The 27,231-nt window shown below is 40.8% G+C and overlaps 1 protein-coding gene across 1 annotated transcript; it reads left to right on the top strand.

Moving 5' to 3' along the window:
• Window positions 1–12,861: 12,861 nt before the first annotated feature.
• On the top strand, window positions 12,862–17,153 carry chst1 (carbohydrate (keratan sulfate Gal-6) sulfotransferase 1). The gene is given in 4 exon segments (XM_039796044.1): window positions 12,862–13,217; window positions 13,660–13,775; window positions 14,988–15,165; window positions 15,168–17,153. Coding segments are annotated over 2 exon segments (1,284 nt in total). The 5' UTR covers window positions 12,862–13,217; window positions 13,660–13,775; window positions 14,988–15,033; the 3' UTR covers window positions 16,320–17,153.
• The last annotated feature ends 10,078 nt before the right edge of the window (window positions 17,154–27,231 follow it).

Raw genomic sequence — 27,231 nt, 5'->3', positions numbered from 1 at the left:
GATTCAGCTTCCCCAGCAATTGCCAAGAATGTTCATTTCCATAGATTATGTACAGCTCAATTAACAACTGTGTTCCCTTGTGAGTGGCTGTCTAGGAAAATCATGCTGGTACTGTCTGGTGTCCAAAATGTAAACTTATATAATGTAAATTTAAATAGCCTACTGTTGTAGTCCACTTGTTTAAAATGTGTTTTTTAAGCTTAGCTGTGGTAATGTTGATGAATCTTGTAGAAGAAAATGTGAACCTTATACTGTATATGCTTCCTGTAGGCAATATTATTAGGAAACACACAATCAACTTTCACTGTTATGCAGATGACACCCAATTATACCTATCAATTAAGCCAGATGAAACCAGTCAGTTAGCTCAACTTCAAGCATGCATTAAAGATAAAATCATAGATGACCTACAATTTTCTGATGTTAAACTCAGACAAAACCAAGGTTATTGTGCTGGGCCCTAAACACCTCAACCTCATTATCTAAAGATATAGCTACTCTGGATGGCATTGCCCTGGCCTCCAGCAATACTGTCAGAAATCTAGGAGTTATTTTTTATTAGGATATATCCTTTAACGCCCACTTAAAACAAACCTCAAGAACAGCCTTTTTTCACCTTCGCAAAACAATGCTAAAAAACTAGTCCATGCATTTGTTACTTTCAGGCTGGACTATTGTAAGTCCTTACTATCAGATTGCTCAAATAAGTCCCTTAATACTCTCCAGCTGATCCAGAATCCTGCAGCGCGTGTTCTGACAAGAACTAAGAAAACAGATCATATTTCTTCTGTATTAGCTTCTCTGCATTGGCTTCCTGTAAAATCCAGAATTGAATTTAAAATCCTTCTCCTCAATCAAATCAAAAGAATGTTATTTTTCCCATGAGGGAACTTTGTTTGTGGTCAGGCACATTCAAACACAACATACAACAATACATAGTCTGTATTAATCATACCAGAGAAAAAATAAATGCTAAATACTAAAAGAAACTAAAAGCCCTGAGGGTAGGAGTAGAGGGGTGGGTAGGGAGAAGAGGTCAAAGTCTGGATCGATGGATGGGGGGAGGGGTTATTGTTTGTTCAACAGTCTGATGGATGCTGGCACAAAGATGGACATGGCTCGTTTGGATCGTAGGGGAAGGGAACGGAATCTCCTCCCTGAAGGTAACAGATGTTACTGGTTGTTGAGGTTATGGGTGGGGTCTGATTCAATTCAATTCAATTTTATTTATTGTATCAAATCATAACACAAGTTATCTCGAGACACTTTACAGATAGAGTAGGTCTAGACCACACTCTATAATTTACAAAGCCCCAACAATTCCAACAATTCCAACAATTACAGTAATTCCCTCAAGAGCAAGCAGTGCGACAGTGGCGAGGAAAAACTCCCTCTTGGGAAGAAACCTCGAACAGACCCAGGCTCTTGGTAGGCGGTGTCTGACGGTGCCGGTTGGGGATATGATGAACAGTGGCGATAATAGTCACATTAATAATGGAACAGTGACTTCAAATGGTAGTCGTAGTAGTTCATGTCATATCAGGGCGCTGCAGGGCATTACAGGATGTAGCGTGGCCCAGCAGACCATGGATGGACGTAGTAGGAAGCAGCAGGGTTTAGCAGGACGCAGCATGACATTGCAGGGCACTGCAGGGAGTGCAGCAGGACCACGGCGATAGCTGCAACCAGGATCGTGGTGCCAACGTTCTCCAAGGAAATACGCTGGGTGAAAAAAACATATGGACTCCGGGGAGTAAACTCCCCAGAAGCTAGGATTAGTAACAAGCATTTCTGGGACGGCATGCACACAAATGGTAATAAAAAGGGAGAGGAGAGAGCAGCTCAGTGTGTCAAAGGAAGGAAGTCCCCCGGCAGTCTAAAACTATAACAGCATAACTAAGAGAGACAGGTCATAAGGAGAGGTAGCCTGTTCGGGCTTGGAACTCTCCCCTGCCGGATCGGGCTGTGCTGGCCTGCCTCCCTCTACTTTTGTTATATATTATTAATCTAACAATTATGAAGAGAAGCAGGTGGGCCAGTTAGGTGAACACTGCAATTCCTCACTCCCTAACTATAAGCTTTATCAAATAGGAGAGTTTTAAGTTCATTCTTGAATGTGGTGACAGTTTCTGCCCCCCGAACCCAGATTGGGAGCTGGTTCCATAGGAGAGGAGCCTGATAACTAAAGGCTCTGGCTCCCATTCTACTTTTAGAGACTCTAGGTACCACAAGTAACTCTTCATTCTGGGAGCGCAGTGCTCTAGTGGGACAATAAGGTATTAGGAGCTCTTCTAGATATGATGGTGGTTGACCATTTAGAGCTTTGTGGGTCAGGAGAAGGATTTTAAATTCAATCCTGGATTTTACATGAAGCCAATGCAGAGAAGCTAATACAGGAGAAATATGATCTCTTTTCTTAGTTCTTGTGAGAACACGCGCTGCAGGGTTCTGGATCAGCTGGAGAGTCTTAAGGGACTTATTTGAGCAACCTGACAGTAGGGAATTACAGTAGTCCAGCCTGGAAGTAACGAATGCATGGACTAGTTTTTCAGCATCGTTTTGAGACAGGATAGTCCTAATTTTGGCAATGTTACGAAGATGAAAGAAGGCTGTTCTTGAGGTTTGTTTTAGATGGGCGTTAAAGGATATATCCTGATCAAAAATAAATCCTAAGTTTCTGACAGTAGTGCTGGAGGCCAGCGCAATACCATCCAGAGTAGCTATGTCTTTAGATAATGAGGTTCGGAGGTGTTTAGGGCCCAGCACAAAAACCTCAGTTTTGTTAGAGTTTAACATCAGAAAATTGTAGGTAATCCATGATTTTATATCTTTAATGCACGCTTGAAGTTTAGCTAGCTGACTGGTTTCATCTGGTTTGATTGACAAGTATAATTGGGTGTCATCCGCATAACAGTGAAAGTTAATTGAGTGTTTCCTAATAATATTACCAAGAGGAAGCATATATAAGGAGAATAGAATAGGTCCAAGCACTGAGCCTTGTGGAACGCCATGGCTAACTTTAGTGTACTTGGAGGATTTATCATTAACATTAACAAATTGAGATCGATCAGAGAAATAGGACTTAAACCAGCTTAGAGCGATTCCTTTAATGCCAACTAAGTGTTCCAATCTCTGTAACAGGATTCTATGGTCAATAGTGTCAAATGCAGCACTAAGATCTAGTAGAACAAGACTGGAGACAAGTCCAGTGCCGTCTCTGTGCTATGATGCTTTCTAAATCCTGATTGAAAGTCATCAAATAAACTATTGCTATATAGAAAATGACATAACTGATTAGCAACTACCTTCTCAAGGATCTTGGATAAAAAGGGAAGGTTAGATATAGGTCTATAGTTTGCTAAGACCTCAGGATCGAGGGTGGGTTTTTTCAGAAGAGGTTTTATCACTGCTACTTTAAATGACTGCGGTACATAACCTGTTAATAAGGACATATTGATCATATCTAGTAATGAAGTGTTAACCATGGGTAACACTTCTTTGAGCAGCCTTGTTGGGATAGGGTCTAAGAGACAGGTAGATGGCTTAGCTGAAGATACCTTTAACATTAATTGTTAAAGGTCTATAGGATAAAAGCAATCTAAAAATATGTCGGGACTAGTCGTTCTTTCTAGCGACCCTGCGTTTAAAGGTGAACCGTTAGAAGTTGAGGGCAAAAGGTGATGGATTTTATCTCTAATTGTTATAATTTTATCATTAAAGAAGCTCATGAAGTCATCACTACTCAGAGCTAGAGGAATAGATGGCTCAGTAGAGCTGTGACTCTCTGTCAGCCTGGCTACAGTGCTGAAAAGAAACCTTGGGTTGTTCTTATTTTCTTCTATTAGTGATGAGTAATAGTCTGATCTGGCCTTTCTTAGGGCCTTCCTATAGGTTTTGAGACTTTCTTGCCAATCCAAACGAGATTCTTCCACTTTGGTGGAACGCCATTTACTTTCGAGGTTTCGCGAGATTTGTTTTAATTTACGAGTTTGGGAGCTATACCAAGGTGCTAATTTCCTTTGCTTCATCATCTTCTTTTTGAGGGGAGCAACAGAGTCTAAAGTCGTCCGTAGGCAGGTCGTAGCACCATCTACAAATGTATCAATTTGGGAGGGACTGAGGTTTACATAAAGGTCCTCTGTTACGTTAAGGCATGACATAGAGTCAAATGCTGTTGGAATATCTTCCTTAACTTTAGCTACAGCACTGTCAGATAGGCATCTAGTGTAGAAGTTTTTATCTAATTTAGTATAGTCAGGTATTAAGAATTCGAAAGTAATTAAAGAATGATCTGATAATAGATTTAAGGACTAAACATGATAAAAACTCTGAGAATTCAGATAAAAATTCAGAATACGGACCTGGAGCCCTGTAAATAACAACAAATATAATTGGCTGTAATGTTTTCCATTTTGGATGTTGAAGATTAAGAACAAGACTTTCAAACGAGTTATAATTTAGTTTAGGTTTAGGATTAATTAACAGGCTTGAATCAAAGATGGCTGCAACTCCCCCTCCTCGGCCTGAGCCTCTAGGAATTTGAGTATTAATATGACTGGGAGGAGTGGCTTCATTTAGACTAACATATTCTTCATGGCCCAGCCAGGTTTCAGTAAGACAAAATAAATCAATTTTATTATCTGATATCAAGTCGTTTACCAATACTGCTTTAGAAGACAGAGATCTAATATTTAATAGTCCACATCTAATTTTCCTATTTTTTTCTATCGTTGCAGTCGTTATAATTCCAATTAGGTTGTTGAGTATAGCGCATCTTTTGTTTACCTTTGATTTAACCAATTTGAGTCGGGGGACTATGAGTGGGCGACTGCTCCAACGGAAGCAAAGAGGGGCACGTAGCATTGCACCTCTGATTACTAATATCAAACTTGGGTTGTCATGGTTTATGACCGATAATAGACTTTTTGATATGAGAGCGGCTCCGTCCCAGGTGGGATGAATGCCGTCTCTCTCAATCAGACCAGGCTTTCCCCAGAATGCCCCCCAGTTATTCACATAGCCCACATCATTAGCTGGGCACCACCAGGACCTGGACAACCAGCGGTTGAAGGATGACATGCGGCTGTACATTTCATCGCTGGTCAGGTTTGGCAGGGGTCCAGAGAAAACTACAGAGTCCGACATTGTCTTTGCATATGCACAAAGTGACTCAACATTAATTTTAGTGATCTCCGATTTACGACCATTACCACCTACGTGAAGTATGATCTTACTGTATTTATGGTTCTTTATGGGCCAGCAGCTTCAGATGGGATTTTATATCGACCACTCTAGCCCCGGGGACACATATGACCGTAGCTGCTGGGGCCACCGGCTTCACATATCGCAGTATAGAGCTCCCAATAACCAGAATTGGCTTATCAGCGGATGTATCACTGAGTAGGGAGAAACTGTTAGAGAGGCGAAGATGCTCCGGTTTAGAGCAACCGTCATCATGTGCATTCCCCGGTTTAGATCTAACGCTACGCTTCCCTCTAACGCTACGCTTCCCTCGGACAGTCACCCACTCGCCCGGCTGCTCGGGGTCTGCCGGGGGACAGCTAGCAGAAGCTACAGTATGTTGGCCCGCATGAGCTACATGGCGCTGGCTAGCTACGGAAGCATATGATTCTGATTCCATGGTGCGGAGCCGTGCCTCAAACTCACTAAGCCTTGCCTCCAGAGCAGCGAATATACTACATTTATTACATGTATCGTTATCACTAAAGGAGGCAGAGGAATAGCTAAACATTTGAAACACAGAGCAAGAGAGAGCAGGAGAGGGAGAGAAATTAGCCATTGCTAATGGCTAAGCTAAAGTAGCTAACAGCGTTATAGCAACTGTAAGATCAGCGAGGCAGTCGCTGTAAGAGAAGCGAAGTATAAGTCCTTTTGAGTAGAACAATTGTAATTCAAATGCAATCCAGGCAAATAGCCGCTAATTTAAACAATAAAGCAGAGTTGAGTAAGTTTTTGCTGGAGCAGCAAACTAGTGTTTGTAACACGCTTACCGTACACATCAGCACGTCCACACTCGATGAGTTTACTTTTCCTTTTATGGGGCTGTTGATCTCCATCCTGTGTGTTTGTTCTCTTCACTTTCCCCTGTGTTTCTGTCTGTTTTGTTTTGTCTCTGCAGGAAGTGGTCAAGGGACGTGGCTTCTAGGAAGTAGGTCAATGATTCACCTCTGCAGTACTTAAACCCGGGCTGATCTTCCCTTCGGCGACAGATCGTTACATCCACCCATTTGGTAACTTGGCTCAGTACTTAGTTTTTGTTTAGCTCCTTGTTATTTCTTGTGCACCTGTTTATTACCTGTTCCTCTGTCTAGATTCCGCTTTAGACCTGTTGCCTTCTCTGCCGCTATCTGCTGTGCAGCCAGCTCCTCGCCGCTCTGTCCTTGCCACCTCCATGCTTAGATTCTACAGTGAGTCATTGTGGATTCTCCTCTGTCTGCCTGCCTTGAGACTCGGTCCAGCCCTGGATTCTCCACTGACCGCCCGCCTCGAGCTTCGGTCCAGTCCCGGAGCTATCCAGCCCTGTCTCTGTCTTCATTGATATCTCTAAGTACAGACTATTATTAAAATGTTTGAAATCGTTTCTCTGTGTTCTGGGTCAGAACCCCAGCCATAACATTTCCTGATGGCCTGTTTCTCAAATATGGTTGTGAGAGTGGTCTGGGGTTGTCCAATAATCTTCCCGCTCATTTTTATGATTCTGTTGAGGGGACATTTGTTCAACTCAGTCAGGGAATCAAACCATGCCAGTATGCTGAAAGTGAGGGTAGCTTAGATGAAACAGTTATGAAATGACTGGAGTATTGACTTGTTGACCTGCAGTCATCATAGCTTCTGAAAAAAGTACAGGTGTTGTTGAAATTTCTTGAAGATGCGGTCGGTGTTACTTTTATAAGTCAGCTTGTGGTCAATAATTAGACCAGGATAATTATACACTTCCAGTCTCTCTATTGTCTGGCCATCTACCTGAAGAGCAGGGGGGTTGGTGGAGTTGGTGGAGGAGTGCCTGAAATCTATGACCATCTAGAGATGTTCAGGGATAGGTGGTTAAAGAAGTTGCCCACCACAGACTGCAGTCGCTGCCCTGTCATCAGAGTGCTTCAGGTATACCAAAAAGTACTCTGATGACCTACAAAGCTTTAAATGGTCAAGCACCATCATATCTTGAAGAGCACATAGTACCTTATTGTCCCATTAGAGCACGGTGCTCCCAGAATGCAGAGTTACTTGTGGTTCCTAGAGTCTACAAAAGTAGAATGGGAGCCAGAGCCTTCAGCTATCAGGCTCCTCTCCTGTGGAACCAGCTCCCAGTCTGGGTTCGGGAGGCAGACACCATCGACACATTTAAGAGTATACTTAAAACTGTCCTCTTTGATCAAGTTTATAGTTAGGGAGTGAGGAGTTTCATTGTTCGCCTACAGACACGGCACCCCTTCTCTTCTATGCTTCTCTTCATAGTCAGATTCATCTACCAACCCTTATAGAACTGGCTCAGGTTTGCCTTGCATCAGCTCTTAATTATGCTGTTGTAGTTTTAGACTGCCGGGGGACTTCCTTTGACACACTGAGCTCCTCTCTCCTCTCTCTTTCCATCCATGTCCCAGAAATGCTTGTTACTAACTTAGCTCTGGGGAGCTTATTCCCTGGAGTCCTTATGTTTTTTCGCCCAGCAGTTTTCCTTGGATTAGGGTGGCACCTAAATCATAGTTGCAGCTGTCGCTGTGGTCCTGCTCTGCTATGCCCTGCTATACCTTGTTACGCTCTGCAGTGCCCTGCTACGTCCTGCTATGCCCTGCAGTGCCCTGCTACACCCTGTAATGGCCTGCAGTGCCCTGCTACGCCATGAACTACTACTATTTCTAGTCATAGTTCCATTATCTTTATTGTGACTATTATTGCCACTGTTCATCACACCAGCAACCGGCACCGTCAGACACCGCCTACCAAGAGCCTGGGTCTGTCCGAAGTTTCTCCCAAAAGGAAGTTTTCCTCACCACCCAAGGTTTCTCCCTAAAAAGGAGTTTTAACTCGCCACTGTTGCACTAAATGCTTGCTCTTGGGGGAATTACTGGAATTGTTGGGTCTTTGTAAATTATAGAGTGTGGTCTAGACCTACTCTATCTGTAAAGTGTCTTGAGATAACTCTTGTTATGATTTGATACTATAAATAAAATAAAATTGAATTGAATTGAACAAATATGTGTTAACCCTTGTATGGTGTTCAGGTCTGTGGGACCTGTTTTTAATGTTTGCTAAAAGACAAATTATGCTATTTATTATTTCTGCTAAGTCAAACTCATTGGCATTTGCTCATTTTCTGTGAAGAACATAAAACATTACTTATTTTCAATGACTGCAATGACACCCACATGGTGTACCATGGTGTTCGGGTCTACTGGACCCGAGTGTAATAATTGTGTAATAAATGTAGGTGCTATGAAACTTAACTGTGTCCTCCTCCTAACTGGGCCTGCTGTGTGTGTGTGTGTGTCTATATGTCTGTTCGTCTCTGTGTGTGTCTGTGCGTCTGTATGTGTGCGTGTGTCTGTGTGCGGGAATGTTGTTTTTCTGCACCTGCTATTCCCACACAGTTACAAAATTGTTACATTTGAAGCACTTTCACCTGTTCTGATTAAGGTCTAAGAAATAAGCACCAATAATGATCAAAAATCTTGTTTCTATTTTTTTTTACCTTTTTTTAATTGAATTTCCTTGTTTTCTTACAAAAAACGAAAATGATCATATGATCATAAATGTAATCTCACAGGGCTAAATGGCAAATATGAACCATAAATGATATATATATCATTGGTAATTGAGCTAAAGTAAACATCTGTTAAGTATTTTTACATAAATTGTTATAGCTGTATTGATTTAAAAGCCTAATAATGTGGTGGGTCCACCAGACACGGGAACATTGGTTGTGTATCAAAAATATGAACACCACACAAGGGTTAAAACCCTCAGAGCCCTACGGCATCGTCCACGACATCACACGGCACCTCCGATTAATATTTAGATTATTTAATGAAACTTTTATCTATCTTCGTACCGTTTTTTCCAGCTAGAAGCTAACAAGCTAGCCATCACGGGGGTGTCTTTGTTGTCTTCATAGCCTTTCCAGAAGGTTTTCTATCCAGCCTGGCACTTGTGCCTCTTTTCGGAGTTGTTCAACGCTTACATCCAAGATTTATCCACTCGATGTCCATAATTTTCCGTCATTTCTGCCGCTAGCTCTCTGCTACCGGCTGCTACAGTCTAGTATAAATCTCCCATGATGCTTTGCAAGACTGTTTTGACGTTTTTCAACCAATGGGAAGGCAGGTCCATCACACAAAGAGTATATAGTCGAAAAGAGAGTTCACTCCAGGAAATAGGAGCGAGAACAAAAAGTAAAGTGAAAAAGAGAGATAACTACGGTCTATGACCGTTCTACAGAGAAGAATGGCATCACTGTTTAGATATTTGGGATACATTTGGGCCTTTTTTTGAAGAAATGTAAATAGTTTGTAATTTATATGAGTTATAATGTTCATTATGTTTATTTTTGCACTGGATGACTCCAAATATATAGGATAACTGTTTTAGACAACACAAATGATTGCTGTGTGTGTGATATCAATACATTTGAACATTATTATTTTGATTATTGGCAAAAGCGTCTGGACTTTTTTTTTAAATTGTATATATTTTGTCAACTATATAAGTTATAATGTTTATTTCTTCACAGTTTGACACCCAAGACATATGGGAACTGATTTAGACAGGAGATTGGCTTAGCTTTTATTGTTCTGTGTGTGATATCAATATCTGTGAGATTCATTTTCCGTTTTATTTATTTATTTGTTTTTAAGGTCATACAACCTTTTTTTTACTTTCAATTGACCTCACTACAGCTCAAATATTCTAATAGCCCAGTTTTTCCTGAAAAAAATTATGTACATTGATTGACTATAGACAACAGGGTTGATGTTTTACAAGCTTTTTTAGAAAATAAAACCAGACGGAAAAGGAATTGTAAAAATGGCCTTAGGTTCCTGGACGTTAAAACATAATTATTTACAAAATTTGTGGTTGGAGGTACCTCTCTTTACAATTACCTCTTTTTCACTGCATTGAGAAATAAATACACCGACTAGAGGAACAGCAAATACAGCAAAGGTAATATGGAATGAAACATGGTGGTCCGATGCAACACCAATTGCAGCATCACACTTCGAGAAGCTCTGTGTTCTGCCTTCTATTTTGTAAAAAAGAACTAGACAATCCCTTGAAATATTTGTGCGCAGAGTTCCAAGTTGTTATAAAGAAAGGCCAGACACAAAAACCCAGCTTCTGTCACCATGTGCATACTGGCATAAGGATGACAGAGAGAAGAACAAAGCCTGCACCCCCTACAAACCATTATTTAGCCTGGCGTGTTATGAATCTATTACAAATCCTTTTATAGCATGCTCAAGAAGAATAGCCTTACGTGATAATGCGCTGAAAGGCTATCGCGCTGCAGCAGATGCCCAGCTTCAGTGTGGGAGTGTGTCCCTTGACAAGGCTTCCACAAGCTGGGTTCATTGACATCAATGTTCTGGGGACAGCCATGGAATCAGAGCTGTATAGCTGTTTCTTCGCTGGCCTCCCTGTGGCACTGCTATAAGTACATCCAGGGGCCATTCATCTGCAAGGTTAAGACAATACACAAGCAACCCAAGGGAGCATCCAGGGAAGGGCAAAAAAATGTGACTGTAAACATGCACAAAGAGAAATGCAATCCAAGACGAACATTATGTTGTCCAGGGAAAAGTCTCTGACACCATCAGAGAAAACAAGTGGTAGTTGCCAGTGGTGGAAAGTAACTAAGTACATGTATTCAAGTATTGTACTTTTGTGCTGTTTTATGAGTTTTCCCATTTTATGTTATTTTATACTTCTACGCCACTACATGTTAGAGTGAAATTAATCACTTTTTACTGCATCACATTTGTTTCAGAGTTGTTACTATGCATTTATTTGTGGATTAAGGTTTTACATACAAAACATTATAATCGTAGAGAGTTGTAATGCATTGGTATTGTTAAAATGACCCAGCCGTATGTAGTGTAAATTCTCCACCTCGACCAGCTGGAACATTAAAATGCCACTGACATGTTAATGCATCTGAAATAATAATCCATGAATATAATAAAGACAGGGTTTCTGAAAGGGAACCATTACTAGCCTATTATTTAGATGAGGAAACAGAAGCATTTCCTCAAACCATTAAGGAATATGTTAAATTTCAGTTCATCCAAAAATGCAAAATCACTCAATTTGGAGATACATGGTTTTCACTCGAAAGAGAGGATACCTGAATGCATTTTTCTAATATTTCTGTACTTTCAGGATAGCAGAACCTTTACTTGTAGCTTTCATTGGTATAACTATTTTATTAAAGTAAAGGATCTACATATTCTATTAAATGTACATTAGTTATACCAAGTGTAAAGTCATACAGTATTTGAAAAGTAGTGTAGGGAGGCTAGAGACTACTTTTCAAATTTGACTCTTGTTATAATGCCATTGCACCACTGTTGCTTCAAAATACGGTGGAAAAAACAGGCACTGGTCCTTTACATTGACATTGCACAGTTTTATTTCATTTAATATAGTTTAAATAGTTGTTCAGAGGGCTCAAGTTTCAAGTCATCATCTCTAAAGCACTCACTGTAGTGTTTATTGACTGGCCCAGCTTGCAGTGGCCAGGCTCAGTCATTCTAAAATCTTGCTGTGAAAACTGAGATTGCTAAAATTTAGATTGGCTTTGCAAGGCTATTTAGCATCTGTGTAAAATGGAATTGGTGACATGTCAGCTACGACAGCTCGTCAACATCCAGAGCCTTCAGCATCTCAGTAAATCTCGGTATCTCTGGCACCTTGCCACTTCAGAGCTTTTTAACTACCTCACTGACCTCTGCCAGCAAAATGGGGAACCAATTCCCTTTGGTCCAGTTCCCCTGACTCCCAAAGTACTACATATTTTACATCTCTTTTAAAGGGGCGCAATGCAGTTTTGTTTCGCTTTTTTCTCGCAGGTTTCTTTATAGAGCTCCCCCTACAGCTTTGGAATAGATATTTGGCAACACTTTTTCTAAAGCTTTTTTTGTCTTGCTTTTCAGTCTTGCTTCCTGCAATTTTCACACTCATATCATGTTCATTATTGGCCCACCCACTCCTGTATCAATAACTGGGTTAAACACAGCTGCCCGGAACAAAGAGCTTTGCAGAATCATAAAGCCAGATGTGGTAATGCTGATGTGACGAGTTCACGTCAAAATCAGAAGAGAAATTTGCTGCTATAGAATCCCTGAAATGGTCACCCCAAGTCTAATCAGACAGGTGGGATAATATGTAAGATAAGTGAGCAAAATAACCTGCAGGATATGCTGGAGCCATTCCATTCATGAGGAGGGGGGGGGGAGATCCAAAAGTGGGTTCATAAAAACAATCAAAGATTTGCATACAATTCAAATTGAAAAGGGTTGATGGAATCATGTGAACTAGCTGCCTGGCTGAAAAGAGCTGAATTGCTTGAATGTGTGTGTGTGTGTTTGTGTGTGTGTGTGTGTGGGGTGCTGTTAGTGTGTGATGTGGCAGGCAAGAGACTGAGGATAGTGAAGTGTGTGTGTGTGTGTGTGTGTGTGTGTGTGTGTGTGTGTGTGTGTCTACGTAACACAGAGAGAGAGAGAGAGAGAGAGAGAGAGAGATAAAGAGGGTGACAGAGAGAGGGAGAATAAAAAAATGACAGAGAGAGAGAAAGAGAGAGCTAGAGAGCGAGAAGGAGAGAGTGGGAGAGGCAGGTGGAAAGGGGGAGGGGTCTGGGGTGGTCCAGACAGTCGTTCCTTGTGTACCTCACACACTCTGCGCATCATTTAAGGGGAGCCCGGCTGTCGCTTTCCTTATCGCCTGGCTGCTTCATAATAACACAACCGCATCAACGTTACGCCACCACTTTTTTCTATCTTCCTCTCTGCGTCTGACGCCAATTAACCGTTCAACTTATACCGAGTCGCCCCACCGTTATATGGAAAATACAGGTCTCCTAGGCGCATTTATTCTCTCCTACCCGAGAGGAAGCGCACGGAGGAAAAACGTTTGAGGACTAAAGGAAATCAGCCGTGATTCATGGACGTACAACGCATCATGAGAATGCTACAACTACCAACAAGGTATAACGTAGTTAGTGCGAATGTATACCATAAGTGCACTGTGCTTCATGAAATTGAATAATTTAAAGAGAATTTAGTGATTATTTAGATCACTTGCGGCTGGGTGGGATGCGTTCATAGAGTATGTTATTGTGTTATCGCAGCGTTGGTGAGGATGTCTGCATCGCGGAAAATCTCTGTCAGAAAGCCTAACCTGTTCCCGCTGCAGTACAGTGGGCTTTTTCATTCGAAATGTCTATGAGGAGAAAGCAGTAACGCTGTCTTTGAGCACAAGTCGTCAGAGTTGCCATCGGTGGCCATAGAACTCAGTATATTTTGTATTGCTGGAGTAGCCTATTTCAACATTGTCAGCGCCTTCACACGAACAGAGTGGGAGGAAAATAGATTTCTATCCGCTTTTATGAAACAATTCTGGGATTTAATTTTAGTTTTTCTTTCTCAGATGTTATTTTTAGAGTCGCCTTCACACTGTGCTTTGGAGTCAGAAGAGATACCCTGATGCATCATTTCTTTTTTTGGACCTTACAAGTCTCGTGCATGGCTCCTGAAGTGATGATGGTGAGCCTTTATTTTACTTACACCATCAAAGCTCCCCTGCATCAAGGCCCCAGTGTGTGATGCTACAGTATTATTTCAAAAATCGTATCCTGCATGGGACAGGTTTTCTATGTGATTATCTAATTATTCACTTGCTGCATTATTTCCCCTTGACATGACATTGGCAGTGAAGCTTTAAACTATTGTTTACCTTTCTGGGCGCTGCCCCCATCCCCTGATGAACAAGTGGAATAAAGCACAATGCTTAGACTCTCCAATCTGGCTAGATAAGGGCTCTTAAATTTGATGCAGACAGAGTAGACAGAGAGCCAGGGTGGATGTATAGGGTCTACTGCAGTCTGCTACTACAGTCTGTAGTATAGTATACTATAGTATATGGTGTCCCAAATCATGAGTATATGTTTTGGTGCATTTTGAACTCAACAAAGCATGCTACAGACAATTAACCAGAATAGTTATGTTAATATTCAGGTAAAAGCTATTTTAAAATATTGGTACAAAAAAAGTAAATAAAAATATGAAAAAAAGTAATAATAATATATATAATAAAAATAATAATAATATAGCCTGTGTTATGCTTGCACTCCACTGTGATGTGGGCTCTTAGAATGCTGTACATGTTTTTGCCAGTCAGTGTCAGTTAATTGGATAGAAACCAAAAGTTAAAGGGCTAAGAACTCTCTCTCTCTTTATCTATTTTAATTTTCAAAAATAAGGCCGTAGCACCGGAAGGAGAAACGGAGACAAATTAAATGATTAAATAATCCTGTCTCGTGGCTACAGCAATTTTGTTCTTTTCTTATTGAGGGTATTGTAAATCGTCAACCCTGCCTTCAACGTAAGCACCAAAGTGAATAAAAATCAAGCATTTAGTCCCTAGAATCATAAATGAATTATAGCCTGTATTTTAAACCCACTGATGACTCACCCTCAATTCTAAAATCAGTCACAACACAAGATGTCCCATCATTAATTGGTACATTCAAATTAGATTTTATTGAAAAGTTATCCTCTCTCCACTGTACTGTGTCTAATTGTAGTGTCAAATGTGTAACAATCAATCATCATTTTAGGGCATCAAGTCATCTTGTCTTGGTAGAAACATCTAGAAAGATATTTACAGAACTGTTAGACCTAAAAAAAAAAAAAATGGATTATATAACAATACCATCATTTCAAAGAATAAAAAGACAACACATGATTTGTTCACAGAGAGATCCTGGCATGGACCGCTGTGTCTAAATGAAGTGGTTCAGCCATGCAATGTTCCTGGAAGGCAGTGATTCTGCTGGCCTTGGCCTCCATTGCCATCCAGTACACGGCCATCCGGACACTCACCTCCAAGCCTTTCCAGCTGTGCCCGTTGCCCAGCCCCCAGAACTGTGGTCTGGGGGCCAGGAGACAGAACCTCCCTTTGAGCGGGGAGCAGCAGGCGGTGGAAGCTGCGATGACTACCCTTACTTTACCATCAATGCCACACGTAAAACGCACATCCTGGTCCTGGCCACCACCCGTAGCGGCTCCTCCTTTGTTGGCCAGCTGCTCAACCAGCACCAGGATGTATTCTACCTGTTTGAGCCTCTTTATCATGTTCAGACCACACTGATTCCACGTTTGTCACACAGCCGCAATGCTGCAGACCGGCGTGTGATGCTGGGCGCCAGCCGAGACCTCCTGCGTAGCCTGTACGGTTGCGACCTCTATTTCCTGGAGAGTTATATCAAACCGACGCCCACAAACCACACCACAGATAAACTGTTCCGTCGTGGTGCCAGCCGAGCGTTGTGCCAGCAACCTGTATGTGATGCCTTTGGTCCTGCTGACATGAATGTTGAAGAAGGGGACTGTGTTAAGAAATGTGCGGCTCTGAACATGACCTTAGCAACGGAGGCATGCCGCGAGAAACGGCACGTGGCGATCAAAATTGTTCGAGTGCCGGAGATTGGAGATCTACGCGCGTTGGTGGAAGACCCACGGCTGAATATCAAAGTGATTCAACTCGTCAGAGACCCGCGTGGTATCCTGTCATCACGGATTGAGACATTCAGGGATACGTATCGTCTGTGGCGTATTTGGAGGGCCACAGGGCGAAGGCCCTATAATCTAGACTTGAGTCAGCTTACAGTTGTCTGTGAAGACTTTCTCAGTTCTGTTTCGACTGGTCTCAACCATCCCTATTGGCTGAAAGGGAAATACATGTTGGTTCGCTATGAGGATTTGGCTAGGAATCCGCTTCTCAAGACAAAGGAGATCTATGACTATCTGGGGCTGCCTATGGATAAAAACGTGGAAGACTGGATACATGCAAACACTCGGGGCAGCAATGAGCCCTCAGCAAAACATAAGTTTGGTACAGTGAGGGACTCAGCAGCTAACGCAGAGAGTTGGCGTTTGAAACTGTCTTATGACATGGTAGAATACACACAGACTGTTTGTCAAAAAGTACTTCACCAGCTGGGATACAAGGCTGTGAAATCAGTAGAGGAACTGAAAAATATGTCCCTCTCACTGGTACAGGACAAAACTTTTGTACCTTTTTTGTAACAAAGATAGTTCTAATGACTATTTTTGATATATTTATAATTGTTGCCTTATTATTTCCTTAGTTTGTTAGTTTTGTTTCTGTAATTTTGTTTCTTCAAATTTGCACTAAACTTTAAACATTTTGAATGCACCAAGGGGACTATGGATGATTCCCCAATGTTACAGAACAGCACACTTTAAACAAGGTCATTAAACAAGCTAATTTACAAACGTCTCATTATTTAGTTTTTCCATGACTAGAACCAAGACAAGACATTGTATGCAAGCCATTGTTTTAACGAAAGTAAAATGTTTCCCTTCAAAAACATGAGTTGGGAGGGGTTTTGGTAAAGCGGAGATGTTTTTTTTTAGTGGGATGGCAGATTTGGACTGTAGAAGCCCTACTGTGCAATAAATAGTGAATGTCGCAGTCAACCTTTACCACTATGCCATTTCTGTCCATGTGGGAAGAGAAGAGATGCTTCTGACAGATCCCACGCTTGCAATGGATAATTGCAGACAATTAATAGGCTCTCAAGTTAAAGGGACAGATTCCCACTTGAGGTCAGTTGAGTGTTTCATCAGAGGATTTACAACCATCTGTGATAGACAAACACACTAATGAGAGATAATGTCAAAATCTTCATTACTGTAAATTTTTTCCAGATGACTACAGCATTAGAAACATGGCTGTAAACAATACGCCCGTCCGATTTCAAGTAGACACTGAAGCTTCCTGAAAAGGAACTGTATTTGTTAGTTTTATTTTTTGTTCATTTATGCAAATTATTCTATTTAGAGTGTGAAATTGACAAATGACCTTTTCTGTCTTCAATTAAAAATGTTTATGCTACAGTACTGTTGTCTATTGATGGTAGGGCATTAACTCATCAGTTAAACAATGAAGGATTTCCTTGTTTTAGGTCACCTGATACGTCGGGAAGGTATATAAACAGGAAACATCGCAGAACAAAAATAGTGCATGCATTCTCTCTCATATTCAATAACACATCTTCTAACAGTTAATGTTGGATCTATGTTAATCCTCCACATGAAAGATGCATAACTGAGGAAGATACAGTGTGTCTTCGGAGAACCGATTTAGCACTGCAGATTCCTATTTCTCCAGGATGAGTGGATAGCTTATACTGTACAACACAAACATATTCACAAAGAATACCCACATTAGATCACATATAAAAGGAGCATTACAGTAATGACTTCCCATAATCTGGGACAAATCCTCTGATCATCATAGTGGCAGTTGGCTTGCTGTTTCAACGATGTAATGGTAAAGGGTAGAAGGTCATGGTTGAAATATAGTACACCACAGTCATGTAAAGTAATGTGTCCTTTTTTTGTCCTACTTCTTAAAATAATGCTGAACGCATTGGACAGTTGCCAAAGCACTGGACACAATGTCATTTCCTTTTATTTCTGAACAGAAACAGGCTTTGTGTTTTTTTTAATCTAATTCACATAACATTCCTGATCCCAAGCACAAATTAACCATATAATAAGCTGTTTGATATTGATTGGACTCTTGAACCATTATTGCTGCAAAAATAGATATCGATTTGAGACCCCCGACTGGCACAAACAGCAATGTTCAGTTGCTTTATATTTGATGGCATGTTTACCAGCTTATGCAGTGGTTAGTTTGTCTTCCTGTTGTGCATAATGTGGTGAACATATCACTGTACAGTATGTGCACTGTACAGCATTTACTATTCTCTTTCTGTTACTGTAGCAGCTTAAATTGAATGTCGGTTTGCATTTTGTAGCACAGAAACTGTCAAGGATGTGCAAAACACACAGCTGTACGTATTAAATGCGAAGTGAAAATGCAGAGTAAAAACACCTTTTAGAGTGATACTGGTACACACACTGTATTCATTATGATGACCATATTGGCTTAGACAAAAACTTGGCAGATTCTCAAAGATAGCAGGGGCAGAATTAATTGCCACTTTATTACAGAAAATGTCAGTTTCAAGGAAACGCATAAACAAAAAAATTATCCTGGTTTTCAGATCCACCATCCTGTCACAAAACCATAGAGGTGTTAAATTGCATTTAGTAAAATTGTAGTAACACTATACAGCTGATTAATGTGCATGTATTCCTTAAGGAAAGATCAAAGTAATGTCTGTCCTGAACACCGATTTTCATTTTTACAATCCTTCCTTTGAATTTTGATTTCAATGAATGGCATCACTGCAGATAACTGTGCAGTCAAATAACATGGGGCAAAGACATTCATTGATTTCTATGCAATGAGCACTTGTTTACCCATAAGATATAAACTATGTGAATAGAGCATCACACAACCGGGCTCATCAGTATTGGCTACCGGATGTCCATTGAGATGCAGAGCACAAACCTTTGATCCTCCTCTGTGCCGTGGCTGGAGGCAAACTCTCTCTCCTTCTCCCTCTGCCTGTGCTTTCTCCATCATCCACCTCTTCCTTTCTTACTGAGATCTCAGGGGATTGTTGCTTTGCTTCAGTGCTCACTCTCTGTTTTTCACTTTACCTCTGAATCTTTTGTATGTGCTTGGCATACTTTTGATTTCAAAACTCAAAAATGCTGCAAAGCTGGGCATGTGTACATGCCTATAATTTGTTGGAGCAATTAAAGGAATAATTCTAGATTTTGGGACATACTCTTGTTCACTTTCTGGCTTAGAGTTAGTTGAGAAGATTGATACCACTGTCATGTCTGTACAGTAAATATGAAGCTACAGTTAGGCCGGTTACACACTGCACGCGTCGCGCGAGCGTGTCAGCCGCATGGCGTATCCGTTTATATTTCGGCTCCCATGTTAACAGGTTAGAGCTTACACACTGCCGGCGTGAGACGCATGCCTGTTAGAAATAGAACCGGCGCCTATTTTTCACGCGAGACGCGAGCGTGTTGGAAGCGTTTCCAGGCAAAATAGAATAGGAAAATATGTGTATATGTCATTTAGACACAAATGCACATTAATAAATGACATCTTGATGTTTGAAAGTCTAGGTTTTGACATCAATGTAGATATAAATGTAATACAAAATTTCAGAGAAAATATTTTCAAATATTGCACCTGTCATACAGAACGAAATATTCTGTAACATATTTTGCAGTCAATACTGCCGACGTTGTCTTGCTTTATTCAAATCAGTAGGCTATTATATAAATGGTAGGATAGGCTACGATAACAACGTAGTGTGTGTTCTGAGTGACGGTCCAACATCAGATAGGCTATATAGGCTCTTTACAGCTACACAAAGTTGTTATAAACAGACAGCCCACTTACCCATTTTTCAGAGTTTGAATCTGTCGGCACTATGTCCCGAGATCAGCCCTCCCTGTATCTAGCAGCAGGAGCAGCGCCGCGTCAGACACGCTTCTGGTGTGTAGGACACAGAAAAATCCACGCAGCTGACACGCAGCTGAGACGCAACAGAAACGCCACGCTCGCACGACGCGTGCAGTGTGTAACCGGCCTTAGTAGCTGATTAGCTTACAGGTGGCACAAAGATTGGAAATGGAGGGAAACACCTATGTTGACTCTGTCTGGCGTTGACAAAATCCACCTATCAGCACTTCTAAAGCTCACTTTTTAACACATTACATCTTATCTGTTTATTCTGTACAAAAACAGAATAAATGATGCATAAAAGTGTTAGTTCGGCATTTTACGTGGGGTTAACGTGCCAGGCTATTGACTAGCTTCCCCATTTCCAGTCTTTGTGCTACCTTATTTACTGTACAGACATGAGAGTGGTATCAGTCCTTTCATCTAACTCTCCGCCAGACAGTGAACAAGCATTAGGGCTGGGTGATATGGAGAAAATCAAATATCACGATATTTTTGACCAAATACCTCGATATGGATACCACAACGATATTGTAGTGTTGACTATTGGTGCTTTCACAAAATAGTTACACAATGAGATTTTTGATAAATAATCATCAGTAATATGGATATAATTACTAAGTGGGTAAAGGCAAATAATAGAACAGTTACAACAGTCTGGTAAGTACGTCACTTACTGTAATGCAGCCTTTAAGACCAGGAAAAGACAACACTTCTGTCATATTACGATATTACGATATCCAAAATCTAAAACGATATCTAGTCTCATATCATGATATAGATATAATATCGATATATTGCCCAGTTCTAACAAGCCCATGTCCCAAAAATGTCAAACTATTCCTTTAATTTCTCAAAGAAATCATATGCAAGTACATGCACCCAGCGCTGCAGCATTTTTCAGTTTTACGAAAAAGGAAAAAGCAAAGGGAACATGGTCATGGAAAGCTTCCAAGCTTATGTATGACATTCTTTTAGTTTTTAACCTGTCCATGTGTCAGTAAATCTCTCTTTATAATTGATTCACAGGTCGCAGCAGCTCCATCCTCTGAAAGCTAAAACTGAGTTCTCTTTTTGCTGTGTCATTTACATCTCATTTATTTATTGTAAAATAATGAGAAGTAACATCATTAGACAGTTCATCAATGGTCCTCCATTTGAGCGATATTCTAGCTGAACATGCCCACTTTTGAACTGAAGCTCTCAATTAAACTCAACTTGGCTCCTTGTTCCCGGCACACAGTTTGCAGCCGGCTTCCCATGTGTCAGTTTGTCGGAGTTTCTCTGGGCTCTTGCTGAGCCCCTCGTGTTGTTTATTGAGTCCCTGGGCTGAACATATGGTTCACAAGCCACTGGAAGAAAGTACAGCAAATCCCTGTCCCTCCATGTCTCCCTCTGCCTTTTTATTCTTATCCCCTCATAATGTGACCTCAATAATCTGACCCTGTGTGACTGCATGAAAGAGCAGAAAGACATTTGCTTCTTTGTGACCACTCTTCACTGAGCTGAGCTGAACATGTCCTGGTAGCTAAAGCTACTCGTCGGTGTGCAAAAGCTGCAGAAAGCGAATATTCTTGAAGAGAGTGCAGGAAAAAAAGTGATCACTGTAACAAAAGGGAGCGTGCGATGAAAATTTGCTGTTGGTGCATCTCACGTCTTGCTTTTGTCTTTGTTTGTGTGTGCGGGTCTGTGAGTGTTTGCAAGCATTTCCACTGCTTAGTGGGACATAGTCTAGTTATGATGTGAAAAGCTCATTGAACTGTCATGTGCATTACGGCACTTGGAACGTGTCATTGTCACTGTTGCTGAGGTAAAGAGTGTTATGCAAGCGTTTCCATGTCCATATCCACGTATCATCTTTGACCCCTCAGCACGTCACATCAGTGGATAGTTCGTGATGCCGTTTGACTGTGCCTCTGATCAGCCTGGATGATTTAATCAGTTGCTGCTGAGGTGACCCGCTGACATTCTTTCTAGCACAGAGCTGTGAATGAGAGTTGAACAGTGCAATCAAAACTATTCATGTGATAATCATGAGATCGTTTTGTTCGACTTTCCTGCACAGGTTGTCCAAGTTGTTATTTGATTGCTGGTAAAATGGCAGTGGGGGGTGAGCGAGCCAGGCTTTGCTAGAAGCAATATGAGCCGCTTAATTAAAGCTGTCAGCAGGTCAGCGTAAGAGAGGCGTAGCAACCAGGTCATTATGTAGAGAGCCAGAGCACCATGATAGGTTTAATGGGCAGAGCAGCTTTGAAATGGAATGTTCAGAAATTGAAATATTCTCTGTAATATGCACACTGGTACAGTTATCCTTAGGGGTAAAAAAAAATGTTTCGGTTAGATTGAAAACTCACAACTTTAAGTCATATTTGTAACATTAACTCACTCTAACACATACGCTTGGCAACTGGATACATTTAATTTGGCATGAAGCATGCTCCTGGAACATCTCCAAAACTGACACGGATATGAAACGTCCTAACTTGTAAAATGATAATTGAATACTTTACTTTTCAAATTAACCTATTTTTTTATACTTAACATTTAATATCTTAAAGGATGAAATCTCACAGCAAAGTTATTTTTAAATGAGAAGGGGGGAAAACAAAAAAAAAAAATGACAGTCTGTCCCTTCACTGCTAGGAGCTACAGCTGCAACTGGCAAGCATAGGTTACTCTCTTTTTCTCGCTCCCACACACTCACTCACACACACACACACACACACACACACACACACACACATTCACACTGAGGGGCCATTGATGTTTAATCCCCCCGTGAAAATGTGGGTATATATAGGTGAGTGAGAGGATGTGTGTGTGAGTGTGTATATGTGCACGCAGTGTCTGTCGGGCCGGTCAGTGCAGCTTACGTCACTGTGGTCAGCTGTGGCTCTCTCGCTTAGTTGCCGTTGTTCACATTCTCCCTTCGGCTGGCCTGAAAAGCTGAAATGAGATTAGCACACAAGCACACAAGTATGAGCAGTGCACCAAAAATGAAGCTCTGAGAGATCTGGGAATAGAAGCAACATCTCAATTTTGACACTGTGATTTATTTATTTTTTAATTCACAGATACAGTATAACTCTTGCAAATATGAAATCTGTGCTGTGGATACGTTGTGTAATATTCTCAGCACAACATTGACAGAGGCTGAACCTTGGCAACGACGTGGTATGCGTTTATATGTCTGACCAAGGGCATAAATCCTGATCAAACTCTAGACTACCAAGCACACATTTGTTTTCTCAGACACTGAGGGTGTAAATCAGAGCTCTGTGGGTCCAGTGATGGAGTGGTGAATGAAGGCAGTGATGTAGGTCTGAAAAACATTATTTCATTCAAAACATTAGATATGTAATGGAACAGTCTTCTATTTAATCTATTTTTTATGATACTGTATGTTTTTTTTCTCCCATCTACATATGGGTAAAGAGAGTATTTATCATAAATCCTAGCTGAGATAAGCACTCGTCTGGATTTATTTGCAAACCTGTGCAGCCTGGCAGGTATATTTTAGCCTTGTCTTTGCATCACATCTTTTGCCAGGCTTGTACAGTATGTCAATTTCTCTAAAAAAAAAATAAGGGGACGTACCTACACTGTGTCAGATTTGGAGAAAAAAAGTAGTGTCGTCTATGTGTTTGATTTGCATTCAATATCCACTATAAATAGGGCTTTGTTGTTTTTGTATTCATCATATTGGCAACCTTTCAGGCCTTGAGGCTGTTCCAAATTACAATACTTGATATAAAAAAATCAAATTATAACATCACATATTAGTCTATTATACTGCATCAAACAGCAATGCCATAATGGAAGTACACACTGTTTTTTTTTATTTGATGTCTTTAGGCATATTTCTCTCTGTATCTTTTTAGGGTTGTCATCTTGTTAAACTGTTGATAGAATTGGCCAATAGAGAGCACCAATCTTAACAATTTGTGTAAAACTATGTAATTTGTCACCCCTGCTACACTGTAACATGTAAGCCCCGGAAAATTACATGAAATCATCATAATTTTTATTTTTTTATTTTACAAATATCTATACTGGTTCCTACTGTACTTAAATCTGTTGATGAAAACTTCCCTCATTTGATATTTATAGTTACTATCTTTGTCAACTTCAAGGTCTCTGCCAAGTGAAATGGCTGTAAAAGATTTATATTTCTGGATGGATAGCACCATTTTGTAGAGAACGGTATTATATTTTCTTCCCACAACCTGAGTTTACATACTCCAGAGAGCTCCTAAACAGGCTTTCCTGTCTATTATTTTTACTACTCCTCATTAATTTGTTCTTATTGTGAAATCTGCAGCATACTTGAAACGTCTGTTAAAAAGCTAAAGGGAAATCAAGGAGCTCACAGTGGTTGGTATTACATGAAGACCTTGGTGAAGATTGTCTGTTAAAACCTGATGAAAGTAATCTTTCTCATGGCTTCCTTGATTCCCTGCAGTGCCACTGGTTGTAGTTAAGATATAGCGCAAAATCAAGGCATTAGTTACATGGAGTTTAATTCTAACGTACTGATGCTTATTCGTCACTTGTCTTCATTTGCCTTCATTTATAAAAGTAATTGTGTGCACATCCCACCTTCTGGCAGGTGAAGGACAAATAAAAAATATTAACGAGAAAAAAATGTAATGTCCGCAACACTGCTTTAACCTCCCATATTTAATACAAAAGCAACGTTTCGACCCTGCTGGGTCTTCTTCAGGCCTTCAACCATAGATTTTGAGGTAGGAAGTGTGGATTTCGCTTCAATTTCGATAATTTCAATCAGGAGAGACTTCGTTGCAGATATGCAAATATTTATTGTAGATAAGCATAATATGAAATGTACATGAAATGTACTAAGTCTTTGGGGATTAGACTCCATCATTAAAATATTTAAAGGGGTAGAGAAACAGACATATCCCCCCCCCCCCCGATGGAGCCTAGGCCCTGGTGATGGCGGAGAGGGAACCAGGAGGCCGAACGAAGGACCCATCCGCCGGAAAGGGACTCCGGTTGCAGTGGATGATGACGCCTGGAGGTGGAAGGGGAGGAGGAGGGTTGCACGTTTGCCTGAGAAGCCAGCTGATAGCAAGAAGAGAGACATTTAAAGCAGGATGTCATGCTGTGATTGGATCATGAATTTGTCGCCAATTCTGATTGGTTTACTGAAGAGTGAACACCTTAACAGCTGAAAAGATTTAGGGAGAGATAGTGGTGATTGCAGTGATTAGAAGTCCTCCTGAAAGAATTTGCGCTGAGCTTCATTTCTGCCAGTGATGATACCATGTACTTACTAAAATAATTGCTGAGATCTGGGAACACGGAGACAGCGCGACTAAAAAAACCAACAGGTCAAGTAGATAATCAACCAGACTGTAAATAACCTACAGTTAGAGTAAATCAAGAAGTTGTTCTGTTATCTGTGCTCACACGCTACGGGTATTCATTTCACTCTTCACCTTTGTCTTCTCCCCAAAACAATGTGGCTAATCTGACGTGGTTCCTGCTCCATCAGATTTATTTTTGCAATGTTGGCACGTTCCTAGATGTCAGCAATTAACTTGAGTGTATTTTGTACTTTATTGATGAAAGAAATGACGACCAGCAATTTCTTTTATGGTAAGTAAAAGCTTGCTTTCATAATAAAATCAAACCATGCTGACTGGTAATAAGAAAACATGTTGTTCTGCGTCAAAGTCACATATTTTGTACGCCTCTAAGAAAAATGCACAAGTTCTGCTAGTTCATTAATGAATAAAGAGCAGCCAGTAACCTAATTTGATTGCAATTCACCAAAAGACCCTTTCGTGTAGAGGGACATCAATATCCTAATTTGATTATCACCATTAAAAAAAACAGCCACAGAGGTACAGCTATGAACCAATGCTGTGAGAATATAACATGTACTGTAGCTGAAGACGTGTGAGTTGATGAAGGGATTATTCAGGCTACAACACATCTTCTACTGTAATTACACCATCAGCAGCTTGATCTGAAACCAGGTAGAGACGATCCATGGATTCATGTTTTTTGCAGTGAAGTGAAGCAATTTCCACTCTTCAGTTATCCAATTTTGATGATCATAAAGCTGCTGTCACATCATCCTGTTTTTAGCTCCCACTTAACCCCAAAAGCCGCATGCTGTGTGACACAGTGCTTAAGACAATTTTGTGATGATAGAGAACCTTTCCAGTTTCAATCTGCCACAAAAGCACTCTCCAAGAGGAAACAGGTGCCCTTGTGAGGTAGGTGCAGATTTGCCATGAGCGAATATGTGCCACCTTAAATTAACCGAAGGGAGCAGATGATGTTAAAGCTCGAGAGGAAATAACACATCTGCGTAACATATGCTGCTTTGGTCCTGGGAGAACTGTTGGGCAATGTAGGAAACGTATTAGACAATGAGTGAAAAAGAAAATGTCTGTATATAAGCTTGTATACCGAATGACAATCATTTACACTACAGCCTCATGTACAGTACTGCATATAGTTTTGGTAAATTATATCACATTCTAACCAACATATCATTGACAAAACCGGTTTGTAAGATTTTAGATAGCACCCTCATGTTTGGTAAAACCTTAAGGTAGCACCATGTGCCTTTTACATGGTCTGATCTGCAGGAGCAACGCAATCATTGTACTTCTTGTCACTAGAGTCTCACTGAGCTGTTTGACTGACAGTCCTCACTCAGTTGAGGTGATGTTAAGGTAGAACCTCAGATTGCAATGCTTCCTCGCCTTACCATGAGCCGAAATATTGTCAGTTCTTTATCAGTTGTTCCTGACCTCTAAAAAAGGAAAATAGGGATTTTTTTGGTTTCCAAAATCTCCATTCACGCTCCAGCAACCAATGAGTGCAATTCATTGAGTCATGTTTTGGTGACCTGCTGCCATTTCCTTTAGCATATTCAAGCTAAAAGGTCAAAACAATGAATATCATGTGGGAGCATTCCATGTTTTTAAAAACATGATCATGCACCCAGGGGAATGAACTCTGATTTGAATGACCCCTGTGGCATTTTCTCATAGCGCCACCATGAGGAAGAAGTTAACATTTTAGGATCTACTAGTCAATCCTCAGTATGCTGTTTCGTCTGCCAAACAGTTTCATTTACTTTAGAAGTCTGATGTCAGAACTGGGAATCACGTCACACCTGAGTTGACGGTTCCAGTAACAAGTCGGAAAACCATTATATTTAAAGCTAGTGCGTAGTTTCTGCCGCCCCCATGAGGAATTCTATGTAATGACGACAAATGTGTTGACGCGTCCACATGATACAAGCCTTCTGTAACACCCCCCCCCCCCTCCCTCCTCCACACAGTTGGACACGGAGGATTAAAAAAACATGATGGACTCTTCAGAAGAGGTAATTATCTTCACTTGATTTTCTGCGCAGGAAAGTCACCCAACGACACAATCTTCAGAATATAGCCCTACTTATAAATACAGAGAGAGTTGTATGTACGTGATAGTCTTAAATAGCTTTGTAGCAACTCATTTGGCAATGGCTTGAATGTAACAGACGTTCATTAATATAAAAAGTTTTAACAGCTTTAACAGGGTGGG

Source organism: Perca fluviatilis, chromosome 3 (genome assembly GCF_010015445.1).
Source record: "Perca fluviatilis chromosome 3, GENO_Pfluv_1.0, whole genome shotgun sequence".
NCBI lineage: Eukaryota > Metazoa > Chordata > Actinopteri > Perciformes > Percidae > Perca > Perca fluviatilis.
This window is presented reverse-complemented; position numbering and strand designations above follow the sequence as displayed.